The sequence below is a fragment of the Agelaius phoeniceus genome, chromosome 7, assembly GCF_051311805.1.
Source record: "Agelaius phoeniceus isolate bAgePho1 chromosome 7, bAgePho1.hap1, whole genome shotgun sequence".
Lineage (NCBI taxonomy): Eukaryota > Metazoa > Chordata > Aves > Passeriformes > Icteridae > Agelaius > Agelaius phoeniceus.
Genome location: NC_135271.1, coordinates 44,969,668 through 44,982,342, shown reverse-complemented (window position 1 = coordinate 44,982,342; position 12,675 = coordinate 44,969,668). Strand labels below are relative to the sequence as shown.

General features: G+C 41.5%; 1 protein-coding gene across 4 annotated transcripts in view; it reads right to left on the bottom strand.

Moving 5' to 3' along the window:
• Window positions 1-12,675, bottom strand: part of THSD7B (thrombospondin type 1 domain containing 7B) — a 300,207-nt gene that overhangs the window by 154,868 nt on the left and 132,664 nt on the right. For all 4 annotated transcript variants that reach the window (XM_077181738.1, XM_054636437.2, XM_077181740.1 and 1 more), the window contains exons 7-8: window positions 11,743-11,898; window positions 9,968-10,165 (exon numbers count right to left, since the gene is read on the bottom strand). In XM_077181738.1, coding sequence (XP_077037853.1) covers window positions 9,968-10,165; window positions 11,743-11,898 — 354 coding nt within the window. The remainder of the gene's footprint in view (window positions 1-9,967; window positions 10,166-11,742; window positions 11,899-12,675) is intronic.

Below are 12,675 nucleotides of genomic sequence, written 5' to 3'. Positions count from 1 at the left end.
AACCAATATGCCCCAGAGCCAATCTCAGTAGTGCAGAACTACCCCAAAATTTCCACGTTCCAAATTCTTAATTAAAAGTTTGTCAAAACTTCTTATTTTATGTCAGAAGCCTTCCCCTCCAGCATCCATTAACCTCAAAACAAGTGACTAAATTGTTTTTAAATCAGCTCTACTTCATAAACAGCTTGATAAAAAAAACTCAAAGAAAGTACAGGACTTATCTTTCATTTCCACTCAACAGCCTTAAGAACTACTGTACAAAGGTGGCTCTCACAATCACTCCTGTCCAGCACTGAAGGAGTTTCAGCTACAGAAAAAGCTTTCTGTAGGGCCACCCAGCAGGGAAGGATTAAATTACACAAAAAATCCCTGCTTTTTTCCCTCCACTGAAGGGCTGTGGTCAGAGATCAATGTGAGGAGCTGTCTATTGAAGTTACTGGAATTGTTCCCTTATTTAAGCCTCGGGAGAAGGTTGGTGCTGACACCCAGAGCAAGGCACAGAGCCAGACCCAGGGTGCAGCTCCTGCCCGAGGAACAGGGAGCACTGAGATCTCCTGCCTGCTCCAACCCTTCCTCCTCCACATCCCTCCTCTCCCTCACCCCAATCCCTCCTGCAGACTGAGCTGCAGGGCAGCCCCCAGCCCCACTTCTCACAGATACTCACTACCAGTCTCCTGTCTGCAGAATCAGGTTCAGTTTATTTCTACTTCATACAGAACTTGACTGGCTTATTTTGAAACATTTTTTTCTTCCATGAGTCATGTCATGGGATTTGCACTCCATCCCACTAAACCTCATACACAGAATACAATAAAATACAGCCAGTCATTTCTTCACCCTAATGACCTCCTGTTTAATTTAAGCCTTTTATACTGTCCTGACTATTTCTCTTAGGAAAAAAAGTCTTGGCTAAAATAATTTTGAAATGTGAACTGGGCAATTTTCTCTCTATTAGGAATCTGAAAAATATCACCTGTGCTAAATATTATTTTCTGGTTTGATTCAGCCTGGCAACCTAAGAAAATCAGAATTTGCCATTGTACAGTTTATCCATTAGCTGAACACCAGAAAAATTTGAAACATTTTATTAAAGTAACCCAAATGCCTTAGAGACTCCACTGGGGATGAGGAGGATAAAAAGATGACGTGAAGTATCCCCATTATTCATATTGTCCAAAAAGCTGTGAGTTCTAAAGTCTCAGACCATGGTCAAGAAGTTTGATGTGCCATCTACCATATCTACATATGAGAAACCCTTCAGCAAAAAAGCCAGGAAATCCTTAATCCCCTTTGGAACCCACTTAATCCAAGAAAACAGAACCCTTAGGGATGAGATGAACCCTCACTGTCACATCTTCCACCTGCTCCTCCTGGTGCCTTCAGCCACATTTGAGTCTCAGATGCAGAATTTTGTCATTAGTAATACTTTTCAAACAGATCCTTCCAATCTCCTTCCTCTTTCACCCACTTAATTTTAGAATTGTCATCAATCTACATTTTTAACACCATTCTAGAACAATCTTATTTTGCTCACATCTTTTTCTGAACCAGAGTTCCCTAAGAAATGCAATAACCCTCCAAAAAGAACATGAACTACCTGTATGTGAAGTTTTGCTTAGTTTAAAGAAAACAGCCAAGCAGGTATTTTATGCTTCATTTCACTGAGAAAACAGGAATTCCTGTTGGTACTTACAGGTATTTTTCTAGTTTTGTACTGAAACAACTTGGGTTTTTCTTCTACAATAGGGACAAATTCAAATAAAACTATTATACAATTTCTTTTCCAGACTTAAAAAATTAGCTGTAAACACTTCAGCAATTACAAAATACAATACAAGAACCTTATTTCAGTCTCATAATCAAAAGGTTAGAAAGCATCAAACTCAATAAAGGCTGCCAAGACATTAAAAGCAGCTTATTAAAAAAAAACTTTTAAACTACATATATATGCACCAGCCTGGTATATAAATGCTAATCCTTCCATGAAGTTTCTTCAAAGCACTTTCACCAAAGTAACAGACCCACAGGTCACACACACCCCCCTGCTCTTTAGGTAACCTTTACCACAAGGCTCAGATCAACATAGGTCAAACTTATTCCTTAACATTTAAAAAAGAAAGGGCAGTACAGATCTTGCCATATTAACTGATGTTTATATTTTTCTTAATGTTATAGCTCCCATTTCTGAAAGGGCTACCTCGACCCTTTGTTCCTAACCTACAAGTGTTTGAAGCTCAGGTTAATTTTTAAAAAACATCAGCACCTGTTGCTCCATCTCACAGTGCAAAGGAGGAGCTGGGTATTTGAAAATCCAGCTCCTCTCTGCTGAAACAGCCATAGGGAAGAAGCAGCCTTTGCCCTCACCATTTCAGCAATGCTCTGAAGTCTTGTAAAACATCTCTTGGAGACAGAGGGTATCAAAAAGGAGCACTAGATACTGAAAAGAATCATGGTTTTGCATAGCAATTCATTTGAGGGCATTCTGCACTGACCACACTTAGCTGGAACAAAAAAAAAATAAGTTCACAGGTGGCTTTAATACATTATAGTGACAGCACAGGACGGATGAAAGCTGGCTTTATTCCTGATAAACCCCACTACATCTCCATCAGCCAAATATGAGGAGCTAAAATTACCACTGGATACCAACTGCAGCTGCCTTCTGGGTGACTGACACAAGACACACCACCAGCATTTGAAAAAGCACAGCCACAGCTTAGCTGGAAATCATGCAACATATCTGCATCCAAAGATAAAGAAAATAAATCAGAGTATGCTTGAGTTTAACCTCACAATTCCAGCCCATAACCTTCCACCTGTCCAGCATTAGATATCTCAGCCTGTACTTTAGAGAAATATTCCTGACTGCAGGACAGTTATTAACACACACACAGCTACTACAAGAATCATTTATAGACTTTTCCATTTCTGTTTTCCTTGGCTGGCAGGCCACATGCTTGCTATAATCTTGAATGAAGTAAAACTGTTAAAGTGTGACTAAGCAGAGAAAGCTCTAACTTTCCAGCAGCTTACCTTAAAATCAACCTGAAGCTGATCTTCTGCTTCTTTTGCAGACATCAATTTCAGCAGAGGATTCAAAGACAGTAAATTCTCCTGAACATGGCAGTGTCTGTCCTCACAGCGCTTGTGCAGCAGTCCTAGAGCAGGGCACAATCTGCATTTTGAGTTTTTAAATGTTTCCAGCAGGAGACATCAAATATTTGGCATGGTACCAGCTGCTGGAAGGTAAGGCTTGATGGAGGCAACTAAATCCACTCCACCTGGCTCGTTAACAACCAGCCTGCTCAAAAAGAACATCAACCTTTATGACTACAAGAAACACAGGTCCCAAACCCACTGAACAACTCACACATCATGCTTCAGGATTCCTCAAACACTCATAATACTCAGCCCTGCTACTACACTGCAATATCCTTCTTCCTCCATGGCTGCTAAATGAGAAATGTGGATCTTAGCTAATTGCTAGAAACTTTTGCATGCTGCCTTTTAGGATCTGCATTTCTAAAAGTCAGGAAAACACAACAGTTTGGGATCAGCAGCTCCAGTGACAGGGTACAGGGAGATACACTCAGGAAGTAAGAGGAAAGAACTTTTTTCAAACTTATTTTCAGTACATTGAACAGGGTATATCTTTTCTCTGAGAAGCATAAACAGAATCTGCAAATCAACTTTATATCAATCCATTGCAAAATGAAAAATCATTAACTCTACCCAGGGAAGAACTTGGCTTTGCTGGGATTGGACTCTAAGAGGTATTTTCCTACCTAAGTGATTCTCTGACTCCAGTTAAAACAGGACTGGTCAGGTGGCTGCTTCCTTCATGCCCTGAAGGAGGAAAAGCATCTGCCCTGTGCCCTTGGAGCCCCTTCCTCCTGCAGGATTCAGGCTCAGCTGGTGGGGATGCTCCTGCCCCTTGGGATGCTCTGCACAGAGCAGAGCAGGGCTCACAGACACTCTTGGGGACCACAGGACACACTGGCACTGACCTGGAAGCACAGACAGGCAGCTGAGCACACCACTGTTGATATTGTACCCCCAAAGAGTCTTCAGCTTCTCCAAGTGCAGAGCTTCACTGTCAAGCCCTGGCAGAATGTAATATTGGATCTTAAACTAACACTGCTTTGATTACCTTACTTCCCTTTACTCCTCGCTTCAATTCCAACAGGATTTCAGTGTCTGCTCTGGCAATTGAGTTGTGTGAATAATGGATTTCTGTTTGGGCACTGAACCAAAAAAAAAAAAAAGAGAGAAAAAAAGGAAAGGGAAAAGGAAGCTAAAACTAATGTTTAAAGTGGAATTGAAGAGAGATTGGGGGAGGATTTAGGAAAAAAAATTCAATGTAAGGCAAAATGTTGTTTTAATCTGAAAGGAATATTTTGCTTTTGCTAACAGCCTCTTTTAAAAATATTTTGAATTCCTAATTTTGCTTAAGACTAGTTCATTTGCCAAAAAAAAACCCAAAACATTAATCATTTAATCTAAAAAATGCTGAAAGAAAACATTTTGTCTCCGAAATACTATTCCCCAGCTTTACAAATAAAACTGCCAGATGGAACAGAAACTCAGAAACAGATGTATTTCAACCCAAACGTATTTTTTCAGTGAACCTATTAACACTGAAAAACAAAAATCCTCTTATCTTCTTGGCAAGCACCAGGTTCTAGATTCCAACTGCCTAGAACCAAAGAGATGGCACAGGAAAACAAAGCAGAACTGCTGTGCTGAATTTCCTCTCAGCAGCACTGCCAGAACCCCTCTGGCTGCAGTGTTTTACTCCTGAGCTGCCCCTTTGGCAGATGGTCCATAGCAGGGAGGTTCACCCCCCCAGCCATGAGTCCTGAGAGCTGCCAGGTGTTATTCATTCATCAGCTGAGCCTGGGGAGGATGCACAGCCACCCCCAGGGTGCCTCAGAGCTCCAGGTGAGGCAGGAGGTGCTGAGGATGGAGGTTTTGTGACAGGTCCCAGGACCAGTCCTTCAGGTGCTACAGGGGGAGAGTCAGCAGCATCCTGGGCCCCTCTGGACTCTGCTCCTCTGGCTCAGCACCTGCATCTCCCTGGCACTGCCTGACCTGTGCATAAGGAACAGAGAGATTATTCAGCACTCTTATAAATACCTTCCTTAAAATGAAGGCACCATTTATAACAAGTTTGGATTGTTTGTCCAAGCAAACCCATGGCATCCCTGCCCATGGCAGAGGGGATTGGAATGAGATGATTCCTAAATTCCTTCCAACTCAAACCATTCTCTGTGAATTTTAACTCCCACAAACCAAAGAAACCCTGACACCCAAGCTGACAGTACAGGGAGGGAAATACTCAGCAGCTTTTGCACTGTGCTTAGATTTGTTAACCAGGAGTAGGGTTGAAGAGCCTGAATACAGCAAAATCACATGACCTTTGCATTAATCCCTGTTGTTGAGCTAATAATTTTCTGATTAAAACAATTAAGCCTTTGGGTATGACTTATTTCATATATTTGATTACTTAGATACCATGCTGTTCGCTGTCTCAGAGAAATCCTCTCTGCTACTAATAGTTCTTCTGGTAGGAATCTGAACAAGCAAAAGCAAATTAATAAATGATGACATGGGAATTCCAGAGAAATAGATTGGTGACTTGTGGGTATGATTCTGAATAATAACATTTTACGATCTACTCAAGAGCACTGCTAATAGGCAAGAATTTGCTTATGGCACCGTCAGAAACATTTATAAAATGCTTGGAAAATGAATTCTTACTTTTATGAGTCATACTTGTTATTTCATGAGTTTATTGTTATAGTTGCTTTTACGTATGTGTTCTCAGGTTGTACTCCTTACCATAATGACTGCTCTGCACAAGCTGCACAACAGGCATTTCTAAAAACAAGGTCTGGTTCCACATTTGTTTTGCTTCAATCTCATTTTCTTTTATCAATGCAGCCTAAAACAGATACGGGAAAATGACAATAAAACGGGTGCCCGAATTCCTCCATCAGACCGAACCCAACATGGTTATATATTTTGTAGCACCTAAATCAAACAACTGTGAAATTACCTCTGAAGGACAAGTACTCCTGACTGGACTCAAGTTCTACCTGCTGACCCTGAGCCAAGCCCTGCTGTCTGAACGTCCCCTGACTCACCACACTCAAACTGCTTGCACCACTTACAAAGACAAAAGAAGCAAAAGATGATTTTGGTCATTCTCTTAAAAAAAAGAAACACAATAAGGTTTGGCTACTGCACAACTGCATTTGAAAATGAAAAAGTTTTGACCACGTTCATGTTTTGTGAACTGGAAAGTTTTCAGGGAGTTCCTTTCATCTGGTCAATGCACAATAATGTTTGTCAGTGCTAATCAAGGCTGCCCAAAATCAAATGTCAGACACTTGCAGCTATCTGCCCAAGAACACATTACAAAAAGGCAATTATTCAATTCCTTGTTGAACAACCAAAAACAACGACTCTGAGAAAAATCACAAATAATTCCTGAGGTGTCTGCAAATATAAAAAAAGAGCTTTCAAATAAATTCTTTTATCTGAATTCTAGATCAATGTAGCCAATGACACACACAGTCCAATTTTTAGTACAATCATCAATTTTCCTATACTGTTCTTTTGGCTTCACAGACTTTCCCAAATATATCCATTGACCTTCACCAGCTAAATAAAAGACACCATCCTAAAAAATTTTATTTAGAAGAAACACACAAAAGAACTCTTTCTATTCTATGCATTACTTGACATTGTATTTCTACACAGTATTTAATTTAATTTGACTTATTACACTACTGCCTTTTGTTGATATAGAAGAGAAGCACTCAAGGGATATGGACCAGACACTGAGTATCTTGCACATATTCAGTAACTTATTAACAGAGATTAGAGACACTCCTAGGTGGGAGCAGACACCTAATAATGACAAAGTAATGAGATTACTATTGTCTTCTCATTACTCCTCATCTGTGCTAAAGCACTGCAAATCACAAATTACAGATTCCAGCTACTACATAAAACCCTGCTGTCCATGGTATGTGCTCTGTGGAACCACTTCACAATTACAAATTAACCTATTTAAGAAGCAAAAAGCCATTTCTGTACCTCTAGGCTGAGCACAAGTGTTACATCATTGAACTTCATGCAAGCCCTTACAGAGAGATGTTGTTTTGACAGGGAAGCCTTCAGAGAAACCCCACAAATCAGAGCTTGACCCAGCTGTGACTTGCTCCCAAGTTGCCCAAGCTCCAGCTGAGGCCAGCAGCAGTTTGTTACCTGGCCCAGGGTAACAATCTCACCAGAAATGATGGCTCTTTACCATGGAAAGAAAGGACACTACAAGGGATTCAAAGTGAGGCTCCAGTTGGTGAAAGAATTTCTTTAGCCCCTGCACCCCACTCACCTCTCTCATGGCATGGGCTGGAACTGTGGACAGCACATGGGAGAAGGAAAATGTGGTGACCAAAGGCACCTTTTTGGCAAATGAAAAAAACAAGACTCCACATAGAAAAGGCCTCCTGTGTCTGAGCCATGGAGAGCCCAGTGTTACACAGCCAAGCACAGGTGACAAAGGACATGGGTTCAGCCACTGAGGATGGAGAAGGGAGGGAAGCACAAGAAGCCTGATGGCAAACTCTTCTGCAGCACAGCTGATGCCAACAGCACAGAAGCTGCTCATGAAGAGAAGTGAGCACACTGCAGCAACATGAGGAGAGCACCACATCACAAAGTTTGGCATTTACATGAATGTATGTAATGAAGGCATCTTGCTGGCAGGGATACAGAGACAACCCAAAGTACCCTAATCAACACACTCCAGGCCCAAATGAACTGTTGAGTTGATGATATACTGGATTTGGCATTTAACAGGGTCCAAAAAACATTTTTTTCATCCCTTCAGGCATTCAGTAGGAATACTGAGCAATAATGCCAAGCATGGATGACAGAATGGCTGGATAAATCACTGGATTTTAGAGCTGAATTCTACAAAAGATGCTTAAGTAAATGAAAATAGCAGCACACAACACAGCTTTCAGCAGGGCCACTGCTTGCACAGAATACTGAGCATGTGTACAATGCTAAGCATGGACAAAGGCCTCGTGCTATTTCACCTGTAAATGACACATCTCAGTTTAACATAACTCCCTTCTGACCTCCTACTGCCAACTAACCAGCTACTCCAAGTAAAACACATTAAGCAAAGCTGACACTGACTCCAACTTCTATCCAAAAAAAAAAAAAAAAAAAAAGCAGGCTACTTTTAGCAAAGGAAATCTAGGTAAAAGAACATTACAGAAGGAAATAAATAAGGTTATGAACAAAGCAACTACATTAGTGAATTGAGAGAAGAAGAAACAATTTGACTCTTTTTCCAACTTCAACAGTAAGGACTCTTCCAGACCTCTCATACTCAATGAAGACTTCAGAAAGTCTTCAGAGTAATATTAAGCAGTGATTCTAAGCTGCCTGGTAACCTTCCTTCACATTTCCTGGTGAAACCTTCTCAGTTTTAAGTGGACCCTGATCACATCTAGTAACAATGCCTGCCTCAGGCTGGCAGGGTAGGAAGACTGTCCCACCAATTTTTTTTTTTTTTTTTTTTTGTAACTAGAACATGCACAGAATAATTGAAATGGTTATTGTGAGACTTCCAATACCTTGTTGAACAATTGAGTGAAAAAGAGACACTTCAGAGGCCTGGATTCTGAAGGGTCATAGCCACTGAGAACAATTTGATCAGAGATCAGTGAGCATCAGCCATGGAACACACTTTCTGTCCCAGCACAAGCTGGGGCACAGAGATGGATGCTGGGCACAGCTTCAGCAGTGTGATGTCCATGGTGCTCCTCAGCAAGGCCAGCCTCCATCTGCACTCACCCCGCTGGCCTGGACCTACAGGATTCATCACACATCAGCAGAGACCACTCAGGCAAAATTCAGAGTAAGCTCTTTGCTCTCCTTGACATTCTGGCTATGTCATTTTGTAACAGTTGAAGATTTCTTTTATTCCCCCCATTCTCACAAATTGACAAGAAAACCACACAGATTTAAATACATTTCAGGGGAATCTGTGTCTTTCAGACAAAGCAGCCATTATTTCTCTCTGCCAGGTTCTAGTGCCTCGTAAACAACCCACTATATTAACCACTTACCAATTAACCACTTGTTACCACCCTGAAATTGTAAAAGAGGAATTCTCCATTTCAGATACAATATCAGGCTCTAAAGTTGCACAGTTTTGCCACTTTTGAGATGATAGCACAGTCTTGCTGTGACTAAGGACTGCAAAATCGTGCTCCATGTAATTGAATCTAAAGATCTGACAACAGTGACCTTATCAAGAAATGAAACTTTTGGCTGAGGTTCAAACCACACACAAGAAATAACATCTTGCTGGCTGTTTGTAAACGTCACATAAAAATGTACTTATTCATTATTAGCAACTTGTACACTGAACACTCTGCAGGTCTCAAACTGCTGCCAAGGGAAGGATTACTCAGTACAATCATTTCATTTACATCTTAGACCTGTATTAATTCTGGCAGCACAACCGAGCATCCCTGCTCGTGACTGTAACAGTGTTATCCCAATGAGAGAATTATTCAGACCACAGGCTAAAACCAGAGCTCTGGGAGCTGGATTGATATTCTAAATGACCATGGAGCTGCTGACCTCAGTGAGAGCCCGGATTTAGTACAAATATCCCACTTTTGTGGTAATAAGGCCAGAAATGACAATACAGAACCTGCACTGGTGAGCCATTCCCTTTAGGATAAAATGGAACAGAAGGCTCCAGGCAAAATCCTTGGCTCTACCAACCTGAGGCTTTAAGAAGCAAAACAGCCAACTCAAAAATCTGAAAGTTTCATAAAAAATTCAGTAAGGAGCCATTGTACGTAAGCGCCAATTGCTCTGGAACAAAATGTCATTTTAGGAGATCCACGGGGTTTTTAAGAGCCCAGCTCACCTTTCCTGCTCTTGCAGACAGCCTTCAGGACACGGTGTCCAGGCCCACAGTGCCCTCGGTCGGTCACACAGGCTCCCTCTGACACCTCCCACTCGTGACACCGTGCGTCCTCACATGGAATGGACTCCACCAAATGAGGACAGCTGGCCAGGGTGCCCACTGGATCCACCACCACCTGCCTCTGCCTCATCCTAAAGCCTGGAAAAAGCAGAGCTGGATTAACTGGACAACAGAAAAAAATATTTATGCAATAATTTAGTAGCAAGAGGACTATATGGGGCATCTGGAGCTGGGGGATTTAAAGACAAACAAGTGAACAATATTTACAAACTGGGTTGACTGGGACAGCACTGTAGCTGTCCAGGCATGCAAAACCTAGCAGTGTGCAAAGAATTCCAGCAACTCATATTTTTTACATTTCTTTTTCCCTTTCATCAGCATTAGACTGAAATACACATGTCAGGATATAGAAATTTACCAGCGATGCATATATTAATGTTATAACAGCATTAAGATAAAAAGAGAGAAACAGTTAAGGAAATGAAGACATAAATGACACCTACATTCTGCCTGGGAATCCACTAATGAAAGGATTTGTTTTGAGACACAGCAGAACAGTTTACTAAGAAATTAGTATTCTGTTTCATGAAGGCATAAGGTTTTCTGATACATAATACATATCAGACCTCTTTGAAATGACATCCTATTAAACTGGAAGATTCAAATGTAAAGTGGAAGAAAAAGGTTACAGAAATAATCATAGAATTGATTACATAATCTACCTCCTTCTGAATAAAACCAAAAGTCATGTTGCTATATACAATGCAGAACTAATACACAAGTATCTTTCAGCAAGTTCTGTTATGTAAATGACACAGAATTCTAAGAAAAAGGCAGAAAAAAATGCATGTGGGTTTTTCCTCTGACAGTCTTGGAGCAAGGGCAAACAAACAGCATTAGTAGAGGCTACATGGAAATGCTTTGGTCATGAAACAGAAAAGAAAATTTAAAATAAAACATCCCAGAGAATATAACAGATCAAATTTCCACAGTTCTCAAATGAGCAAAAAGAAATTTTTCAAAACAATTTAAACATGAAATGCTTTTGCAAATATTATTTTTTATTATCTTGCATTTTGTTTGAAAACTTTTGACCAGTTGAAATCATTTCACATACTTAAGCAGTTTTCAGAAGGGCTTAATTTCTAAACAATAATATCCATTCCCTGACATGCACTCCAAGAACCATCTTTGCAACTTAGAGCTTTAGGAAAGGCTCTGAGAGGAATCTCAATGTGTCACAGCAACAAACATGTATAGCTTTCTATTAAAATCCAGGGGAGGCTGAATTACATTTGCACATCCTTCTTCCAGGAATTTAAACCAAACCCACAACAATGAGAACAACCTCTTGGGTCCACCTGAGTCCAGATTTCACGGCTGTGGGATGCACCTCCATCCTGATACACTGCCCTGGAACCCAGGTATGCAGTAGGACCTCCAGGGGGATCAGAGAGGGGCAGCCTGGCAGCTGCTGGCCCAAGAGATCATCCTGCACAAGTTCAGTGCAGGACAAAAGCACCAGAAAAAAATCCTACTTTTTCTTCTCACATGAATTATGGCAAAAAGCTTTTAGAGGTGAGATTCCACTACGCACATCCCAGAGCTTCATCCTGTGTTAGATTAATTTTTTTTAAAAACACATTAGGCCCCCAATGTCCAATGAGACAGCTCTGCTTTTGCAGTCCTTCTGCAATGCTGCACTCCCTGCTCACCTCTCCCTCCATGGCGGTGCTGGCAGCTCTCGGGCAGGCAGGGACCCCACGGCGACCACGAGGACACCGCGCACTCGGCCAGGCACGGCAGGTGACACAGCTGGGAGCTGGCAGGGGCAGGACCCTGGCAAAGCTTCCCATCCACTGGTCTGGCAACTAAGGGAAAAGAGAAAAAAAAAAAGGAAAAATAAAATCAAGGTAATTCTGCCCTGGTGGCCTTAGTTTTCCTGAATGCACCAGAATCCAGTGATTTTTCAGGGTCTTCTCTCCCAGGGCAAAAAAGTTAATCCTGTGTTCAGAAAGACACTAAGAGTTTTATCTAAACCACCCTTATTCAGCAAGCCAATTGAGACTATTCTTAGTGGTAATCAGGTGCTTTAAAACTAGATTGAGTGCTGATTTTCAGCAGTGCTAGAGTAACAAACTGGAATCTAATCCCCACACTTATGGCCAAGGAGACCTCTTCAGACAGGGCTGAAGACAAAGACACCTAAGCAGGGAATCCAAAAAGCTCCCAGTGCAACAGGGAGCCAGGCAGAGGCAGGTGAGTAAAACCCAAGCAGCACAGGGGACTCTCCCCATTCCCATGCCCTTCAAGGCACTGCTAACTCTGGATTATGGATGCAGTGTCCAGACCTTGGAATTCTCCTCATCTACTTCCAATAAAACTGAGCAGAGCTCCCAGATTACTCTGCACAAACACAAGCACGAAGCATCTTTCCTGCCTGAGAGGAGAGACATTTACCTGAGCTGCCTGCACCCATGGATCTCCAATCCTCTTTATCCCAGAAAGGAGCCAATCCCAAACCCTGCCAAGCTCCAGTTCAGTTGATACTGACAATGGATTTGGAAAGTTGACTCTCTTTGTATTTTCATTTATCATAAGAGATTTCTAGATTCAATTAACTTCTCTCACCTTTTTATTTGGGGCAG